Raw genomic sequence first — 22232 nt, forward strand, 5'->3', positions numbered from 1 at the left:
GTTTCAGCATACCATAAGCTAAGAACTGTGTATGATTCATTGAATACACAAGTTTGTATTCTGCTTGTGTGAAAGAAATTCTCCATTCATTGTCTACTTGCTTTCCAAGTTTGTGACCTATTGCTACAAAGTGACATCCACTTCTGACGATGTCATTGACAACATGAGATTGAGGCCATACTTGGCATCTGTCTATCCATGAGAAGGCAGAAGGAGGCCAGAATTCACTGATGAAACAATAAACCTCATCGTACTCTAATCCACTGCCCAGTGTCCCAGTATTACAAGGCCCATGTGTTGAAGAACCAGGAAAAGATATTTTTTCCTTATTTCCCTGTATTTAGAACTTGACAGCAGAAATTTACTATTATGCCAAAATACAGGCATCCATAACATATTTTATTGCGTCATCAATATAAATTTCGGACGGAATCTTTATAAAGGGGAGAATTTCGATCGGGAGTCGAAGTAGAGTGAAACCTGGTGGGCTCTCAGAACAGTCAGAGATAACTGGGATCTGTGTGCCAAACGTCCGAAACTCAAACTGGGAAAAGTTCCATAATACTCGAAAGTCACTTGGCCAAAACATAATGTCGATGTCTGACCCAGGTAGTCTTAGTCCTTCCTTTTGACTCCCACTCAACATGACACGAATTTTAAGCTGATTTTTCATTAGTTGATTCGCCATCAACTCACCATTATCAAATCTTTCTCTCCTTGAGGCCACCTGTTGTGGGGTCCCTATCTTGTGACACATTCCAACATACACTGACTCAGACATATAATGATCACCCATCTTTCTGTAAAGTACAAAAACTATTATAGTAAATTGAAACGATAACATTTTATTAAAATGTAAATGCGAATTTTTATATCTGTTTATTCCCGCTGCAGTACTTTGATGATGGTAAACAACATTTTAATTGAATAAATTGCTACCAATAATAATAGCCTATACAAAATTACTTTTGAGATGTACTCAAATGGTTTGTATCTAACAATGTGTGTGTCTAATGCCATCGTTTGAAACATGTTTGTTATCAATGTTATCGTTTTCATTTTTCATGAAACAATTTTTCATATAACTTTCATATTGCTACATTGTGATAGGATATATCTGCACTTTTGGTAGTGATAATTGATAAATGTAAATATTAAATCACATCTATACTGAGGAGAAACAAACTGGGGTTTTTTTAAAGTTTGATTCCAAGGGTATATTTTAAGATTTTCCCCCTTATTGAAATTATGCAAAATATATTTGTTTAAGGTTCTAACTCGAATCTTGAATAAATGAAATAGAGCAATAGTATATAACTTAAAATGTAATACATAGCATTAAATTGTTAATATTTTTTTAAATTAGACAGCCAATGGCATAAAATAATGTTTCATTTTCATGAAAATGTTAAAGATTTATATTCATATGTAAAAAGAAAAAACCCACAAAAAAAACCCACACCTCGTTAGATTTTATGTAGGGATGCCAATTATACTCGAACAAATTAGGTTCAAACTGTGTGTCCATTTCAAATCATATTTATGAATGTAACTGTCACGTACACCGTATATTTAAGTTAAAACATTTATAAACTAATGATTATATGTAATTGATGCATATAATTTTAAAATAAATCAAAAAGGTATTTTATCGAAATATCTGTCAGCAAATGTCTTGTTTTTTTATTGTGATGCTTTTAACTAATTGCATGGACCCTGAGGTCCACGCAGAAAATATATAAGCGAGGTTAAACCGGATGCTATGGGGAAAATTCAACCTGCGCATGAGCTAGCCTAGTTCCTGTGCGTGATGGGTAGCTCAGGGAACCAGGCAAGCACAGGTTTATCTAAATCGGGATCGGGATTCTATGCCATATGCACATATAAGTTCAAAGGTGCTGTAATTGTAAAGTCGTCGGTAAACATTACAGAAACAAAGTATTCCTTTTAAAGAAATGATCGGCATGTGATAAACTGTCAGTATTATGAAATAAGGTAATGTTATGCCGAAACTACAGCATGCACCAAATAGCATAATTTATAATGTTTTGTTGTATGTAGCTTAACTTTACTTTTATAGAAGGCGAGGCTAGAGTACTTCCCGATTAAAATAATTTAAGTATGATTGAATAATTATGACTGTATATAATAGATGATTGAATAATTATGTCACTGTACAAAAGTTTAAATCTCAGGAAAGATGCATCAAAATATGAAATTGATTTACACATTCATAGTATAGCTGTCACTGTATAACGTAGTTACATGTAACAAAGTAGTGCGAAGCGTATTGTCTGCGCAACAATTAGAACTCGCCGAATGTCTGATACTAAACATGCAATCTTCATTAATATAGATCATAATTATTTTAGAAGTATGAACCCTTTAAATTCTTAGATTAAAAGTAAACTTTACATATAAATACGTAATACAACGTACAAATTTAGTGGTTAAAAGCAGGGGCTAGAGTTTTTAAAAAATAATATTTGCGAGTATTCGACTTAGAACATTTAATCCGATGATTGGAATGAACGAGTGATAGTCAAGTACTCCAGTTCTCGTTAGCATTCCTAATTTAATGGTTGAAAATTATATAACAACTTACAGTAACACATGATCAAAGTTTCTACAATACATTTGCATTTGTTTTCGTTCAATATTTCCACAACATGCGAAAGTAAAAGAAAAAACTAAAATTCGATATGTTAAGAGAAACAGCTACTTCTAATAGGTATATTAAAAGTATGAGTTATGAAAAGCACTGTATCTTTTATAACTCAACTTGACTTTGACCCGTGCGTGCACGGGTTGACATTGCATATGATATCTGACATTTACGAAATAGATACATCGACACACCGTATATTGCTGACATTTGCATAACCAAGTTTTAATCTTACACTAATGTCACTACACTCTGCTGATTTGGAATAATCTGTGTCTCGGGAAAAGCCTTCACCACAGTTAAAATGCCCCTCCCATCAGAGACAAAAGTTTGTCTATGCTTCCATATACTCGTAATTAATGTAGCAGAAAATTGCAGAATCGCCCCAAAACCATTTTGGAGAAAATCAATAAAGTTCCATTGAAAATAACAGTCAAAGTGTTCATAACAAACCATTTGAAAGCTATAAATACCTTTCTTCGAAAAGTTTAATTTTATAATTGCAGAATTCAACTTTTTCAGCAATGTTTTTTATTCACCATGTTGACATTTGAAACTCTCCGGATTTTTTTTTATAGTAAATGCACTGTGTGAGAATTATCTCCCGTATTTTCTTTGATGAACAGAAAAAAAATTTCCAATGAAAATTTACAAGCATTTGTTTTATCGTTTCTGAAATTATCCGAGCAAAAGTGATAGTGTGGAAACATAAAAAAGAGCCTCCCGTGATTCAGCGTGAATGTAATGCGCATGTGCAAAATTGTAAAATCCAAAAAATTCAGATGATTTCCGGAATTTTTTGAGTAATTTTCGTTGATTATTAATTAACAAAGCTTGATTGAGAAAAAATAAGAAAAACTTGGTAATCTTCAAGTACCACTGATGTTTAAAATATATAAAGCAAAAGACATTACTCTTCCGATTTATCGGTATTAAAGCCCAAATATTCGAGTCTATTATTTTAATATAGTAGTATAGATACTTTTAGTACCCATACTTTTAGGATATATGTGCAGTATAACTTATTATTTAGAATCATTGAGGTGACATTAAATGATTATTTAAAAAAACCAAAGCAACGGATTTGATTTGTTGTTTAACTCATTTTATTTTACAGATAAAGACTCAAGTAATTTTGAAGTACTTTTTAGCATATTATTTCATTTGGATGAATAAGCTCAACTGGTACCTCAAGATGTTATAAAATGTTAAAATCAACATGTTGATTGCATTGATAAACATAACTCTAGGGGCACATGTTCATTTATTACGATTTCGGTTTTTTTAAATCAACATTTTTCTTTATTGCTATTCAAAAACGTAGAATTAATTCTGACAATGCAAATTTTCAACCGGAGGACATTGTACAAACTTCACAGTTTTTTCCCCACTACAAATAAATGCAATAAAACGTTGCTATATATACGCTTACAAACGGAATAATAATGCATAATGCGATTTCAAATAATTTAAACAAACGAAAAGTACTCAATAATTGATAAAGGTATTGATGAATTTTCCGAATAATTTAAACTGAAAAATAGTCACGAGTAAAATAAATCCTGTTTTGGAGAAATGGTCTGATTAAGGTCATATATAGAGTTTATTCAGGTATGTATATACACTTAGGTTATCTGATGGGTTTTTGTAAGTAAACGCTATTTTGAAATAACCAGCAAGGATCAAATCATTTTTAAAATTTCTAATAGCATTTCTTGGAAACCTTAAAAAATATCATTTTAATCAAAATGTGATTTCATACAAAGGTTCCGGAACTAAAACAAATCAAATCGAAATTAGAAATGCCAACCAACATGAACAAATATATAAATGTAACATATACCTTGAAAATGGAAAACAAAAGTAGAAATAAATTGAAATGAAATTCTAATTGTATCATTAATCAAAACGAGAATTTGAATTTGAATAACTGATAACGTAAAAACCGGACAAAAGATTCTTCTTTTTCATAACTTTTGAGATATCTAATTTTGACTTGTTTTACATAACTACAATATATATCAGATGTGCATCATAATTTAGAAAATCCACCCTTGCTATTAGGACTCCATTCAACTTCATTTACTAGATGTATAATGACCATGCCTATGTGATTTTTAAATAAGAAGGTTCTCCACGTTCTTTACCATTACTCTTTTGTGATGTACTTGATGAAAGTAACATCGGCAAATTCTTTCTCCTAGGGCGTCTCGTCTTTAAATATGTTCATACTTGCGTGTAAAATTTCGATTTGGGATGATGTAATTTCGTGGAACTCAGAAATTTGAGTCTAAATGATGTTTACGATCAGAAATTAAGTGTCTGCTTTTTTATTTAATGACATTTGGGAGAGAGAGAGAGAGAGAGAGAGAGAGAGAGAGAGAGAGAGAGAGAGAGAGAGAGAGAGAGAGAGAGAGAGAGAGCAAGCAATAAGGTTGTGTTTTCCCCTGAAAAAAAACCCACTATTTTTTCAGATGTTTTCTATGACCCAAACTGTAGGCGGTTTTATAAACTCGTACAGGATTAAGGAGAGGAACTTGTAAGTTATTAGAACTTGTTTCTGATCCTTTTGTTGAGTCAATAAAGAGATCAATAAAATATGTTCAAAACAAAACAGGATCCTATTTTCTTTATGTAAATTACATAATTTTATTCCACCAGTGGTAACTGATCGTTTGTTGGCAACTTTATAATATCAAGGCATATTATCAGGATTTTCAAATTAATCTTCGTCAAAATCCGTCAAAAAATCATTTTCAATTTTTGTAGCCCCTGGATCAGCGTTCTTGCAGATACAACAATGAACAACAGAAACAGAAGACAAAATCATAATAATGGAACTGAGAATTTCAGTTTAAATTTCTGATTTTGTCTTATCTGTAAAATATTTTTCTTTTTTACATAACTATTAAGGCATCTAATTTTGATTTGTTTCACAATAGCTGCAAGACATTACAGTTTACAGGATGCACATTTGATATTGAAATTTCATTCAATTTTCATGATTCAAACATGAATATTTACTGTGGAATCATTGTCCGTGGGTAGCCAAAGATTTCCTGGTTCATGGGTCGTAATTTCGTTGGTAGTAAGTTATATTATGTAAATAAAATTCTAGGCAAGGGTTACCCACAAACTCACGGGTATTGCACCCCCTCTAAGAACAATAATGATTTTACACAGTACTACATGCCTATGTATAAAAACAAATTACATACCTATGGAATAAGATTCTCAAGCTTCTTTGCGTTAATCCCAAGTGGTGTTGTACTTGCTGAAAGCAACACCGACCAATTCTTTTTTAAGGCTTTATATTTGTTGACCTATGCGTGTAGAGTTTCGGTTTCGGAATGACGCATTTTTCGCAGAACTCAGAAATATGAGTATCCACGATGTTTAGGCTAAAAATAATCGTACTATTTTTCTTTTATTTAAATGACATTTTGGAGAGAGAGAGAGATAGAGAGAGAGAGAGAGAGAGAGAGAGAGGATGAAGCTTGTAGCTTTTTTAAAGGTCACGATTTTGGTCAAATTTAATTTTAATATTTTTATTATTTACAATGCTTTAGGAATGTATTTCTAATGATCAAGTAAAGTTTGAGAGTCAGTCATAGAGTTATGAGCAAGATACAAAGCTCACAACTCTTTGTCATGTAAACAAGGCTCGTGCCCTGATTTTGTTTACATACATGTAAGTTCAATATACCAGTAAAAATTCTTATTCAAGCAGATTTGTCTATCTTATCATTCATTTTAAGCATTAATAAACAGTTTCTAACGTTTAACACATTCATTTTAGGACTAAAACTGGAATTTTCAGTTTAACATTCAAAATGTAAACAAAAGTTGTGTTTACATAGCAAAGAATTGTAAGCTCTGTAACTCTCTTAAAACTAAAGAAATCATTTTGAAATTTTGGGTTGCCTATTTAGAATGCCTTGATGAAACATTGTAAACTTTTAAATCGAAAAAATGATTTTTGACCAAAATCGGGACCATCCCCCTTTAATCAGAGTGTAGAATGTTTCACACAGCTCACAAAGCGTACAGTGTTAATTATATCTTCAATTTAGAAGCTTATTGCATCAAATGAGTACTAGGGAGATGTTTAGAGAACAGAGGCCAATACGTTTTTCTCAAAATATGAAACGTATAATATTATTATTTAATCAGTGTTTATTGCAACGTTAATCGGCATTACCATGATTTACATGTTTATTTTAAAGTTTTCACGCTGACCTTCGTTGAAATCATCCAGGTATAATAAAATCCGGTATTAATAAAACATATGTCGAAGTATTTGCATCTTATTTCGTCAGTTTTTACCTGGTAATTGATTGCAGCCCTATATTTTTTATAGAATGCATACGATTCTGAAAAGTGGAACTGAAGGAATCTATTAGATTGTCATTATTTTTTATTGATAACATGAATAAAATATAATATTGATCACATAAGGCCTCTTGCTGAAGATCATAGATTCCTTATAATTAACATTTTATTTAAATATCCAGAATGCGTACATCCGCACGTCCGTCTTCAGAATGGCATGTGCTTAACAAACAGTGCTCAAAATAAAAAAAAAAAGAAACAGGTATTCCTTTTAAAGGAATGATCGGCATGTGATATAATTGGTCAGCCATGTTAATGTAATACGAAACTATTACACTGTATGCAATAAACTACAAAGAGAACGGTTGTGTTGATTTCCGAAATAGCACGGCATGAATAAGCATTACGTTTAGTAGGCAAATTATACTTCCAATTAATATTCTTACGCATGTTTGAAGAAAACCTGATTTGAATCAATATGTTTGTAACTGTATAATTTTTTTTAGGCAAAAGGAGAAAAACATTTTTAGTAATCTACGTTTAATGAAAGATTTAAATGAGGTTGTTCTTGCATTGTAAAAGAAGTAAAGCAAGACGCAATGCGTGCACAAATAGAAAAATTTGCCGGATGTTTCAAATGGACACAACAGTGATCACCAAATCCCAAGAACAGGTGCAGAGCAAACACAGACCTCTAATTAAATTAAAGGTAGGGCCTGGTGACATGGACAAATGAACCTCTCTCTCTCTCGTGCTATTAATGCCGGCAAAGTGTCAGAGTGTGACCAAATTTTGTAAGCGACAGTCACTATAAACAAAAATATCTCTGTCTAGTAGAAACAATTTCGACAGTTCATGAGTTGCTGCCTTGAATTTTGCAACAAGTGTTATAAATTCAATCCCCATTTCTTCAATGCGCGGCAAAGTAGTAAATGGAGATTCAAGTGCATTGTATGTGTCCAAAATGCAGTCTTGTTTTTTAAACACATAATTGATAAGAAAACTAAAAAAAAACAATTCTCTTGAAATAAAAAAAAAACAAAAAAAAAACAAAAACAAAAAAAACCAAACAAAAAAACACTTTTGACAAAATGTAGTCTCGCATATCCCAGACTCACTCTCTCGAGGATTGCTCATGTGAGATTCTCGAAAGCGAGAGTCTGGGATATGCGAGACTAGACAAAATGTGGCTCTTTGTGTAACTATTTGGCATAGCAGAAGCTTTTACTTGGACGCTGTTCGGTTTTTAGCTCACCTGAGCTATTCTGATCACATTTTGTCCGCGTCCGTCTGTCCGTCTGTCTGGCCGTCTGTAAACTTTTTACATTTTGAACTTCTTCTCTAAAACCGCTTATCCAATTTCAACCAAATTTGGCACAAAGCATCCGTATGGGAGGGCGAATATAAATTGCAGAAATAAAAGTCCGATCTGTATTCAAAGCGGAGAAAACCTTCAAATTGTAAAAAAAAGGGGGGGGTGCATTTTTAAAAATCTACTTCTCTAGAACTACTGATTCCAATTCAACGTAGTTTAGCATAAATAATCCTTATTGGAAGGAAAATATAAATTGCAAAAATTAAGGGCTAATTCTGTTTCAAATCTGAGTTATTACGAAAATAATAATAGTGTTTCAATCAGTTTAATAGCTTCGGGTTCGGCATCCAGTAAAATAGGTAGGCAAGACTTGGCCTGGCTAAAACAAAAGATTGGCAGTTATTAATCTGCCAATTTCATTAAAATTTCAGGATATTTGATGGACCAGTATATTTGTATTCGCTGTAAATATTGCTGCAAGATAATGTGTATTTGGAATTGACGTATAAAATCAAACAGAGACTTCGGTAAATCAAACAGTTAACTGTTTACCTGCGCAAGTTAAGCAAAATCTGATGTATCAAAAAAAAAATCGCTGACGGAAATATGTAGGTACATATACATGTATATATATGATTCATTTCGAAAAAATAAATTGTGTTCTTTATTTGTTATAGTGCATGTTTCTTGTGTTTAATTGTTTACAATTTCTATTTACTAACCATATTTGAGTGTTAAGCTTCGAATTATAAGCAAGATACAGAGATTTGTCCACAATTCTATGTTTGTACACAGATCTTAAAAACTAAAGATTAAAAAAGTAAAAAAATTATCAATATTTATTAAGAAAATTTTCAAAGTTTGTTCTTCAAGAATCCATCTTTAACAACTTATTGTATTGTAAACTTAACCTTTTTTCGCCATTATTACTCCTACTGTACATGTGATCATTAACTGTGTTTGTGTACATTTGTATAAACTGATTTTGAATCTCAAATACCAGTGAACTGGTCTTGAGTGAATAAAAGAATATAAAATCTTAGGCCATTCTTTTTTTCCATTTGAAATGCTGAATAGGAAATACCAAGTTAAAAATCTTAAGCTGAATGTAATAAACTCATGTGAACAAAATATGACTCAAACCTAGGCGAACTGTGAGCTCTGTATCTTGCTTATAATTCTACGATTGACGCTGAAATTTTGGTTGAACATTAGAAATTCTATATGAATTAGAGTATGTTAAATACTTGTACAAACTTTACAAAATAAAAGAATGATATTCTGTATATACCTACTCTCTGCCCCCCCCCCCTTTATACAATAAATAATGTGAAATCTACATCAATTTTGATAGTTTTTCAGACACCAGTAAATAATCAAAGTACTGAGAGTACTGAAAGACGGGGTCTTGAAAGTATGAATTTGTAACTGTCCACATTTTCCACGAATATGTTCCAAAAATTATGAGTTTGAATTAGTTCTTTCAATCTAGTATGTTAAAATTCGGCTTTTTCCAATTGTCTGATACTTCGTCTAAATTTTACTAAATCCCGGCCGGGACTGTTCTTCATAATTGTTGAAAATTGACACAACGGTGTTTTATGTAAGATAAGACACCAAGAAAAAAATTTAAAAACTACATGTAACCGGGAAAATCAAAACAACTCTATTTCGGTAGATAGTTTAAATAATTAGATTTATCTAATTTTGTGATCCAAGGGAAAATCCACAAGTCGGACGGTATCTGTTATACAAGGTTGATAAAAACTCCGAAAACTCTCAAACAGGTGAATAACCGAACACAATTAACATTTGTATACCGATAACAAACACAGGGACCTGACCTTAGATATTTCTTTTTACAATAAGATTATTTCAAGTGCTATAACAATAAGAAAGTTCGTCACGGTAGTTATTTTGATTTTTTAGACCGACTTGTCTGTCGCAAATTTCTTGCAGCGATTCATATGAAATTAATAGGCAAAATAAATTCGCTTACTACTTTTTTGTGTAAACTCGTGCATCAACTACACGATCTTCCATACAACCGTTCGTTTCATTAAAAATCATACTCTGAATTCAGTCAACTGCTTTTCAAATCTATAAAACTAGAAAATTCCTTTCGAGACGAACAGCAGTCATACCGCAAGTAGACTGGAAGCCAATGAAACACCAATTTAATTTGTAAAACATCTGTGTATAACCCGTCCCGATTTTAACTTCGGCTTGCGCATGAAGTTTGGTAGTATTAAGGTGAAAGATTGTCAAAATAAAATTCACAACTTTTCAAAAATGGCACATTGCGTTTGGGAACTTTAATTTCGATTCCACCGTCAACCTCTTATATTGATTAATGAGCTCGTACACCAACTGAATCGTCAACGGCGCTGTGCATTCAGTTACGTAACTCATTCCACATTTGAACTAAAGCAAGAACATTTTGATCAATAAAACTATTTGTTCATTTTCTAAAATTGTGTTTATACACAAAAGACTCAAAAAGATTTAATGCGTGTTTTTAAAATTCATATTTACTGAAATGCATGAAAACTTTCTGCACTATTTTCTTACGCATAGACTAAATTCATGTGTTCTAAGCGTGCCTCCCGGTTTGAGACTTTGGATGACAGTAAACCAATAGACGGGGTCACGTGACCCCGTCTGAAAACGACATCTTTAAAACAGTTTCCATAGTTCTTACACATTTCTGTTGCGGGGATAAAGTAATTATCGCTATTCCTAAGAAAATATCACAGCGGAAAATTATCCTGGTTTGTACGCGAAGTAAATAACAGGCGTTTTATTATAATGGAGAAGACAAATAAAATTTTTGAATGTTTTTAATTTGAGGAATTGAGCACATTGAGGTACAATTTTCTTCTTCACATCTATGCATGTAGGATTTTTTGAATAAAAAACAATAACTATTATTTTTTTAAAATACAATAACTAGTAAGTAATTGATGAAAAAAATATACCTATATGCTCTCATATATTTTGATCGCTTTACAAAGTGTGTGGGGGGGGGGGAGTGCAGAACGATAATATAGGGAATTGGAAGTTAACAACTTAACAGTGTACCCCTACCAAATGTTTAGTTTTATATCTTGCGTAGGATTTTCTTATTATGGTAAAAAAAATAGTATTTCATAAAGGTACAATGTCAAAGATTACGTGTATGCAAAAATAAGTGTAAAATGCATTACAATATTTGTTTTTGTTATTCTACTGAGGGACCATATGGCACAATATCTTTTGAACGCCCATTGTTGCTCAGGTGATTGTTGTGGCCCCATGGGCCTCTTGTTTGTTTACTTTTGAAGTTGTGCTGTTTATAGTAACATCGGCGATTTGCCTGCTTGCAGCCAGGACTCTGTTTTCAGCAGAGCTAAAAATAAAACTAGTAAGGAGAATGATATTTGCAAAATTGTTAACTGCAGATCTTTAAATTAGGACAGCGATTTGTACATCTTAAGCAATCAAAGTCATTTGCAATATCTTGCATTTTTCCTTTTTATATGCTTTTATTTTTTGTTACATTGGCATTAATATAAAGGTTTACTTATGAGTGTGTGCTTATAGATTCCAAATGCACATCTCTAACAGTTTAATGAATTGATATCTCATCTTAATAACATGATTAATATCTACTGGGTACTAATAATAATTCAAAATCATTAATACTACAATTATAACTTGCAATACTACATGTACAGTAATACTAATAACAACTGCTATACTAATTTGGGATAATCTCCTTACCACTTTTGGTAACATCTTGCAAAATTCTTCCATCATTGACATTTATCTAGAAAATGGATGTAAAGAAATAATTAAATATTAATATATCTAAATTCTATAACTTCATTGAAGAATGAATTTAATTTTAATCTTTTTCATACAACATACACACAAACTTAAATTAAGTGGGGCAGTTTAACTTGCAATCCATTTTCCTATAAGGCTTACTAAAAATATTTTAGTCCAAGTAATTTCTCCATACTATTTATTTAACTGATGGTATAGTTCAAGAACAAATAGCAGCATCAGGAGAGAGAGAGAGAGAGAGAGAGAGAGAGAGAGAGAGAGAGAGCTCTACCCAAAATAACACGGTAATGGATTGTCCTGACAGGCCATTAAGCATATTAAGCTCATCATAACGTAAACACCTTTTTGTTTCCCTAGATCAGCACCAGTGGTATCAAAGTTGTGCATAAAAATGTGGGTGATTCAAATAAAACATGTACATCTGCAGCAGAATTGTTCATTATACATTGTACATGATAAGGCGATAGCACGATGATACGATGCTCCATCGCATCATCGTTAGTTCTTTATCGCGTCATCGTCATCGCATTTTCTCTCTTGCGCATGCGCAAAACAGTCAAAAGTGCGATGGCACTATGACGATGATGCGATAAAGAAGAAACAATGATGCGATAGAGCATCGCATCATCACTATCGCACCATTGTGTCATCACTATCGTATCATCTTGCCATTATTGTGCCATCGCACCATACTCATCGAATTGTCGCGTCATCTCATCATCGTCATCACCATTATCGTGCCATCACACCATTGTCATCGAATAGTCACGCCATTGCATCATCGTCATGGCACTATCGCACCATCGCACCATCGCACTTTCAACTCAAATGTTGATGCTGCGATGATGCTATAGAGAACTACATGGCCCTATCCTCTGCAAAAGAAGCAGCATTACTGTCGGATAACTGTTATTCCTTTAAAAAATCACTTAATAATTGTTACTATCATGACATCATTATTCCCAGCTTTTCATCTTTGATTACGGGCGAAAAATATGCCTATATGTGTGGTGTAAAATACAAAATATATTTTTCAAAAATATAATATAGTTGACAAATATTAGTTTTATGATTTATGAGATCGAACCTTAACAATAAAAACTCTATTCTCTAAAACCGAAGGGTGGACGTTGAAACACAGGCACCTGAATTTTTATCAATCAGTCGCTTAATAGGTCATATATTGAAAAATTCTACCCCTACTATATATAAATACATATAGTAGGGGTAGAATTTTTCAATGTATGACTTATTAAGCGACTGATTGATAAAAATCCAGGTGCCTGTGGTTGAAAAGAGATAAACAAGTACATGTACTGATGTGCTGTAAAAAAAAATATCAACAAACTTAAAGTAAATTCGAGCTATTGGTGTATCGATTGTGTTAACTTCTATTCAGTGCGTGCAGTAAGTTTATAACTTATATACCTTCGTCTTTTCTAAGTCAGATAGTTGTGGGCAGGTGGAATTCGAGGATGAACACCTGTCGAGATGAACATGGATAAGGCCTCGCTCCTTTCACTTTCATGTTTATGAGCGCGAGTAATGTCCCTTGTAAGCAGGCGCGGATCTAGAGGAAGTTAAAGATGTCTGGACAGTCCTCCCCCCCCCCAACTTTCGAATATTAAAATACTTAAACAATTCCAATAAAACACCAAAAAAGCTAATTCCGAAATAAGTATTCATCTCTTCCAAAGGGGCTTGTGTAGAAAGAAAAAGGTTAAAAAATCGTTATTTTGAGTTCCCAGCGCGTCGCTTATTGTAGCATGAGGGGGTATTTTGTTTGTCAGGATTTTTTTTTTTTTTGAGGGGGGGGGGGGGGGGAGTAGGTCTGTCCGCCCTTTCAGAATCGATGCTATTTATGCCTATTAATTAGTCAGACAGATTCTTCCCACAAAACACGACTGCATTTCCTGTACTAAAAATCCAAATAAAACAAATTTTTTTACGAAAAATATTTTAATCAAGAAATATTTTTGATACAGACGGAACGGTAATTCACACAGCACATAAAAGATAAATTTTTAAAAAATCATCATTGCAAAGACAGTTGGAAAATGCATCATCATAACATGCGATATATAAATACATACACTGTAGTATATACTTGGTTGATAATTCATTGTATTGTTATTTCTGCAAACATATATCCGAAACAATTAAAAATTTACTTTTGTTAAACGTCAATACAGATAAAATATTTACATTGAAAAAAGCCAATTTAAAAGATCATCACTTCTTCTCTAAAGGCGGAGTAAATTATGAATCCTATGGTGCATAGATCTGCCACCACTTGTCAGATCATTCTGTCGACTTGTCAGATCTTGATGTTGACTTCTCAGATCTTTATGTCGACTTGTCGGATATTATTATGACAAGTTAATGACAATTAGTGGCACTAACACGCTTTGAGAACAAAATATTGAGTTTCTAGTCAATAAGATAATTTTCTGACAACTCAACATAAAGATCTGACAAGTTTACATAAATATCTGACAAGTCGACAAAATCATTTGACAAGTACGCACAATTATCTGACAAGTGGTGGCTGACACATGCCACATGCCACCATAGAATCCAGTGCATGCGCGGATACAGAAATTTTTTCCAGGGGGTCCAAAGAATAATTGTGTTTGCCCCCCCCCGGGGGGGAGGGGGGGTTCGAGGCATATCTGCGATAATTTTACTTTATTATACTTTCATGTTAAATAACGACATCTGATTGGTTAAGACGCAGTTGGTAATCCGTTCTATTACCCTCAGCGTTAGCAACACACTTGGCAACGGGTAACACAACGAATTGTTTCATGCGTGAAAAATATGTGCGTACGGTTCGTCGTAGAATTCACTTCATTTCTATATAAAAGCAGTAAAATTCTCTTTAAAATTAATACATTCAGTATAATGAAATAAATAGTGCCTGTTTGGGTGGGTAACTGCTGAAATTGACACCCCCTCAATATATAAATAGTGCCTGTTTGGGAGGGTAACAGTTGAAATTGACACCCCGAGAAAACCATTGTCAACCGACGCGAAGCGGAGGTTGACAATGCTTTTCGAGGGGTGTCAATTTCAACTGTTATCTTACCAAACAGGCACTATTTATTTTGTTATACTGAATGTCTTCATTTTAAAGAAAACTTAACTGCTTTTACATAGGAATAACGTGAATTCTACGGCGAACCGTACGCACATTATTTTCGCGCATGTAACAATTTTTAATGTTACCCGTTGCTAAGTGCGTTGCTAATGCTGAGGGTAATAGAAAGGATTATGAGCTGCGTCTAAACCAATCAGATTTCGGTATTTAACATGAAAGTATAACAAAAACCATTGTCAACCTCTGCTTCGCGTCGGTTGAAAGGTTGTTTCGGGGTGTCAATTTCAACAGTGACCCTCCCAAACAGGCACTTTTTATATAATGTAAATTTAATAAGTTTATAAATTTTCATGTTTGGGGGGAGGGGGTGGTTGGGTCAGGACCCCCCCCCCTTTTGATATGCGCATGCAGTGTGAATGTCATATCGAATGAAATTAACATCATTTCTTTATGAATCATTAATTCGTAGATCTCCCACTAGTAGATATCCAACAATCTACAAATCACAAAACGATACAAAATACAGTAAAACAAGGTTATATCGAAACAACTGTCGCAAATGAATCATGTGGTATTTAAGTACATGTTAACAATGATGGTACACTGTTTTATTATATACCCATCAATTTCCCCATCTTCACACTCTCAATTTTACAGAGTGTGATCCGACAGGTACATATAATCACGGAATCTTATATCAAATCTTTTCATTTTTCGATCGGGATGTGTGGATATTAAATAGTGTATTTGGAGGTGTGTGGCATGACGCTCTCTTAATAGCTGACTTTGAACTACCTAGGAATCATTTCAACGTTATATATTAAAAAAAGCATTATACAGAAAAAGATTCTTAGGAATGAATAAATATGAAAAGCTTCCAGCAACATCACTGACCCACTGTCCGTGCTAACATTTGTATGATATTCTACTGTATAAATTAAGTTTGTTTAAGCGACTCTTGGTATCATTTCAGGGCAGACAAGGGACTATTTAGGAACTGTTGACAGGTCCTTCATTAATAATCCACAGGAGGCGCCTCGTAATTGTTAAAACCCGAAAACGCTTCGTATACAGTCAGTAAAAATCCGTATAAGTAAGAATGTATATCTTGGATTCTCTTTCTTGTAGCTGATTGTATTCTATTGAATGGCTTTTGTATGAGTGACTGTTCATATGAGAACATGGCAGCTCGGAGGTCTCCTCTGATTTGGTGACATATTCCAAGGATCTCCCATGAGATGTCCCTAAGTTGTTCGGGTACAAACTGTCCCTGATCATGGTGGACTAGGACCTGTAGCTCATTTAGAGCTGTCTGGGCTCGCATTGTGTCAACACGTCTATAGCACAAAAACTCTAGCATGTGTAACAACACACAGGGTGGGATGTACAATAAAGGGGTGTGGTCTTCCCTTCCAGGCTGTTGCTCGAGTACTAACTCCTCTATATAACAGATTTTATGATTAAGTTTGATATCCCATGCTAGAGCCTTTCTCATCTTTATTGGTAGCGCCTGTCCCCCTAAAACGTAATTGTATCTCTCCTGGTCTACATTTCTCTTGTATATCAGCCATGGCTGTGCCAACTTTGCCTTTGCCATCTCTAAAACAGATAAAGCTTTCCTATATCTGCATGTCCTGTAAAAATGCATTGCAACGTACAGCATGCCAGAGGAAAACCCACACATAACTGCACATTTCAATAAGTGGCATGCCAATTTGTCAGCAATATACGTAAACTTGTTGAGGCCTTTATCAATGTACATATTGTTTAAGTAAAACGCGGCACCCTGAATGATCGTGCTTGTAACTTTTTGTAGCAGGACGACTTGACTCTGTGTGTGAGTGTAATTTATCAGCGGTTCACCAATGCGCAACAACTTTAAACACTGCCGCAAGCTTGATGGATGGATAACATCAATTTCCACTATGTCATGAAATAACTCTATATCAAGTTCAACTTCAGGTATCAAATTCTGCTCATCTATGCGGACCATGCGTCTTGGATTGCAAAGCACATTGATTATAGAAGTTCTCATGGAGGAACTGCACAGCAACAATGCAACGCCCTTCTCATACAATCCATACAAGCGCATAAATAATCTTTTCTGAGCTTCCCCATATATGTTGTTCAGAAACATATTGTTTTGTGGGATGAAAAAATTTGGACAAACCCCCTCATACACCCATTTTAGAAGGATTTTAAAGCAAACCCAGAAACCGACCAACAGATTTTCTGGACACCAGTAAGGTAATGTGTTCTGTTGTATGGCCCAGAAGACCGCCGTTTTCATGTGGTAGGAACACAGCAGTTTATCTTCGTCTCTAACGCCATTGTTAATAATTTCCTTTAAGAACAGTTTCAGCATACCATAAGTTAAGAACTGTGTATGATTCATTGAATACACAAGTTTGTATTCTGCTTGTGTGAACGAAATTCTCCACTCGTTGTCTACTTGCTTTCCAAGTTTGTGACCTATTGCTACAAAGTGACATCCACTTCTGACGATGTCATTGACAACAAGAGGTTGAGGCCATACTTGACATCTGTCTATCCATGAGAAGGCAGAAGGAGGCCAGAATTCACTGATGAAACAATAAACCTCATCGTACTCTAATCCACTGCCCAGTGTCCCAGTATTACAAGGCCCATGTGTTGAAGAACCAGGAAAAGAGATTTTTTTCCTTATTTCCCTGTATTTAGAACTTGACAGCAGAAGTTTACCATTATGCCAAACACAGGCCTCCATAACATATTGTATTGCGTCATCAATATAAATTGCGGAGGGAATCTTTATAAAGGGGAGGATTTCGATCGGGAGTCGAAGTAGAGTGAAACCTGGTGGGCTCTCAGAACAGTCAGAGATAACTGGGATCTGTGTGCCAAACGCCCGAAACTCAAACTGGGAAAAGTTCCATAATACTCGAAAGTCACTTGGCCAAAACATAATGTCGATGTCTGACCCAGGTAGTCTTAGTCCTTCCTTTTGACTCCCACTCACCATGACACGAATTTTAAGCTGATTTTTCATCAGTTGATTCGCAATCAACTCACCATTATCAAATCTTTCTCTCCTGGAGGCCACCTGTTGTGGGGTCCCTATCTTGTGACACATTCCAACATACACTGACTCAGACATATAATGATCAGCCATCTTTCTGTTAAGTACAAAAACTATAATAGTAAATTGAAACGATAACATTTTATTAAAATGTGAATGCGAATTTTTATATCTGTTTATTCCTTTGATAATGGTAAACACTATTTTAATTGAATAAATTGCTATCAATAATGATAGCCTATACAAAATTACTATTGAGATGTACCCAAATGGTTTGTATCTAACTATGTGTGTGTCTAATGCCATCGTTTGAAACATGTTTGTTATCAATGTTATTGCTTTCATTTTTCGTAAAACAATTTTTCATATAACTTTCATATTGCTACATTGTGACAGGATATATGTGCACTTTTGTAGTGATAATTGATAAATGAAATAATAAATCACATCTATACGGAGGAGAAATAAACTGGTTTTTTTTTATTATTTTGATTCCAAGATTTTCCACTTTTTGAATTATGCAGAATATATTTGTTTAAGGTTCTAATTCGAATCTTGAACAAATGAAATAGAGCCTTTGTATATAACTTAAAATAATACACAGCATTAAATTGTTAATATTTTGAATTAGACAGCCAATAGCATTTTCATGAAAATGTTAAAGATTTATATTCATATGTAAAAACCTCACACCTCGTTAGATTTTATGTAGGGATGCCAATTGTGCTCGAACAGATTAGGTTCAAACTGTGTGTCCATTTCAAATCATATTTATGAATGTTACTGTCACGTACACCGTATATTTAAGTTAAAACATTTATAAACTAATGATTATATGTAATTAATATATATAACTTTAAAATAAATCAAAAATGTATTTTATCAAAATATCTGTCAACAAATGTCTGGTTTTTTTTTTATTGTGATGCTTTTAAACATATACATTATTGAGGTAGGCATACATATTACTCGGTACTTAGGTTACTGTTTCGTGCATAATAGATAATTAAATATTAATAAATTATAAAACAAACGCCTTTGCCAAAGTACTTTTGTTGAAAACAATAACTTAATCAGACCAATATACATGTATTAGCCGCCACAAAAGCATAACAGGGCAAAAGTTCCATTGAAAATAACAGTCAAATTGTTCATAACAAACCATTTGGAAGCTATAAATACCTTTCTTCGAAAAGTTTAATTTTATAATTGCAGAATTCAACATTTTAACAGCAATGTTTTTTACACACTATGTTGACATTCGAAACTCTCCGGATTTTTTAGTAGTAAATGCACTGTGTTAGAATTATCTCCCGTATTTTCTTTGATGAACAGAAAAAAATTTTCAATGAAAATTTACAAGCATTTGTTTTATCGTTTCTGAATTTATCCATTGTGGAAACATAAAAAAGAGCCTCCCGTGATTTAGCGTGAATGTAATGCGCATGCGCGAGAGTGTAAAATCCAAAAAATTCAGATGATTTACGGAATTTTTTCTAGGAATTTTCGTTGATTATTAATTAACGAAGCTTGATTGAGAAAAAATAAGAACATATTGGTAATCTTCAAGTACCAATGATGCTTAAAATATATAAAGCAAAAGACAGTACTTTTCCGATTTATCGGTATTAAAGCCTAAATATTCGAGTATTTTGATGTAGTAGTATAGATACTTTTAATACCCATACTTTTAGGATATATGTGCAGTATAACTCATTATTTAAAATCATTTGGGTGACATTAAATGATTATTCAAAACCAAACCAACGGATTTGATATGTTGTATAACTCATTTTATTCTACAGATAAAGACTCAAGTAATTTTGAAGTACTTTTTAGCATATTATTTCATTTGAATTAAATGAATTAGCTCAACTGGTACCTCAAGATGTTTTAAAATGTTAAAATCAACATGTTGATTGCATTGATAAACATACCTTTAAGGGAACATGTTCATTTATTACAATTTCGTTTCTTTTAAATCAACATTTTTTTTATTGCTATTCAAAAACGTACAATTAATTCTGACAATGCAAATTTTCAACAAGAGGACATAGCACAAACTTCACAGTTTTTTTCCACTACAAATAAATGCAATGAAACGTTGCTATATATACGCTTACAAACGGATTAATATTGCATAATGCGATTTTAAATAATTTAAACAAACGAAAAGTACTCAATAATTGATAAAGGTATTGATGAATTTTCCGAATAATTTAAACTGAAAAATAGTCACGAATAAAATAAATCCTTTTTTGGGGAAATGGTCTGATTAAGGTCATATATATAGTTTATTCAGGTATGTATATACACTTAAGTTATCTGATGAGTTTTTGTAAGTAAACCTATTTTGAAATAACCAGCCAGGTTCAAATTATTTTTAAAATTTCTATTATCATTTCTTAGAAACCTTGAAAAATATAATATTAAACAAAATGTGATTTCATACAAAAGTTCCGGAACTAAAACAAATCAAATCGAAATTAGAATATGCCAACCAACATGAACAAATATATAAATATATAAATATACCTTAAAAATAGAAACAAAAAAGGAAATAAATTGAAATGAAATTCTAACTTTATCAATAATCAAAACGAGAATTTGAATTTGAATAACTGATAATGTAAAAGCCTGACAAAAGATTCTTCTTTTTCATAACTTTTGAGATATCTAATTTTGACTTGTTTTACATAACTACAATATATATCATATATGCATCATATTTTACAAAATCCACCCTTGCTATTAGGGTTCTATTCAACTTCATTTTAAATGTATAATGACCATACCTATGTGACTTTTAAATGAGAAGGTTCTCAATGTTCTTTACCATTACTCTATTGTGATGTATTGATGAAAGTAACATCGGCAAATACTTTCTTTTAGGGCGTCTCGTCTTTATATATGTTCATACTTGCGTGTTAATTTTCGGTTTGGGATGATGTATTTTCGTGGAACTCAGAAATTTGAGTCTAAATGATATTTTCGATCAGAAATTAAGTTTTGCTTTTTCATTTTATGACATTTAAGAGAGAGAGAGAGAGAGAGAGAGAGAGAGAGAGAGAGAGAGAGAGAGAGAGAGAGAGAGCATTTAGGTTGCGTTTTCACTTGAAAAAAACACTATTTTTTCAGATGTTTTCTATGACCTAAACAGATGGGAGTTTTAAAAACTCGTACAGGATCCCATTATCTTTATATAAATTACATAATTTTATTCCACCAGTGGTAACTGATCGTTTGTTGGCAACTTTATAATATCAAGGCATATTCTCAGGATTTTTAGATCAATCTTCACATATCTAATTTTGATTTGTTTCACAATAGCTGCAAGACATGAAATTTTATAGGATGTACAATTGATTATACAATTACATTCAATTTTCATGATTCAAACGTTAAAATTTACTGTGGAATCATTTTTATCCGTGGGGGTCAATGTCCATGGGTAGCCAAATAATTCCTGGTTCGTGGTGACGTAATTTTGTTGGTAGCAAGTATTATTATGTAAATAAAATTCTGGGCAAGGGTTAGATACGAAAGTCACGAACATTGCACCTCTCCAAGAACGAAAAATTATTCCACAGTAGTTCATCCCTATGTATAAAACAAATAACTTACCTATGGAATAAGATTCTCAAGGTTCTTTACATTAATTCAAAGAGGTGTTGTACTTGCTGAAAGCAACACCGACCAATTCTTTTTAAAGCCGTATCGGCTTTATATTTGTTGATACATGCGTGTAGAGTTTCGAGTTTGGGCTGACGCATTTTCGCAGAACTCGGAAATATGAGAATGCACGATGTTTTAGGTTAAAAATAATCGTATTAGTTCTTTAATTTTAATGAAATTTTGAAGAGAGAGAGAGAGAGAGAGAGAGAGAGAGAGAGAGAGAGAGAGAGAGAGAGAGAACGGGGATAAAGCTTTGTAG

The 22232-nt window shown here is 33.2% G+C and overlaps 3 protein-coding genes across 3 annotated transcripts in view; all 3 read right to left on the reverse strand.

The window, feature by feature from the left end:
- LOC136276006 (uncharacterized) overlaps positions 1 to 5968 on the reverse strand; it is a 33663-nt gene extending 27695 nt beyond the window's left edge. Inside the window, exon 1 of the mRNA XM_066086587.1 lies at positions 5884 to 5968. The gene's annotated coding sequence lies outside the window, so the exon portion shown is untranslated. The remainder of the gene's footprint in view (positions 1 to 5883) is intronic.
- LOC105325979 (adenosine deaminase-like protein) overlaps positions 1 to 13678 on the reverse strand; it is a 119435-nt gene extending 105757 nt beyond the window's left edge. The window contains exon 1 of the mRNA XM_011425801.4: positions 13569 to 13678. The gene's annotated coding sequence lies outside the window, so the exon portion shown is untranslated. The remainder of the gene's footprint in view (positions 1 to 13568) is intronic.
- A 1551-nt stretch (positions 13679 to 15229) lies between these two features.
- On the reverse strand, positions 15230 to 22030 carry LOC117688739 (uncharacterized). The gene is made up of 2 exons (XM_066089158.1): positions 21923 to 22030; positions 15230 to 18395 (listed from the first exon to the last, which is right to left on the reverse strand). The coding sequence occupies exon 2, from the start codon at positions 18389 to 18391 to the stop codon at positions 16256 to 16258; it is 2136 nt and encodes a 711-aa protein (XP_065945230.1). The 5' UTR covers positions 18392 to 18395; positions 21923 to 22030; the 3' UTR covers positions 15230 to 16255.
- Positions 22031 to 22232: the final 202 nt, after the last annotated feature.

The sequence above is a fragment of the Magallana gigas genome, chromosome 6 (genome assembly GCF_963853765.1).
Source record: "Magallana gigas chromosome 6, xbMagGiga1.1, whole genome shotgun sequence".
Taxonomy (NCBI): Eukaryota; Metazoa; Mollusca; class Bivalvia; order Ostreida; family Ostreidae; genus Magallana; species Magallana gigas.

Coding starts and splice junctions, on each gene's coding strand:
- LOC117688739 (XM_066089158.1), bottom strand. CDS start 18,391: ATGGCTGATCATTATATGTCTGAGTCAGTGTATGTTGGAATGTGTCAC.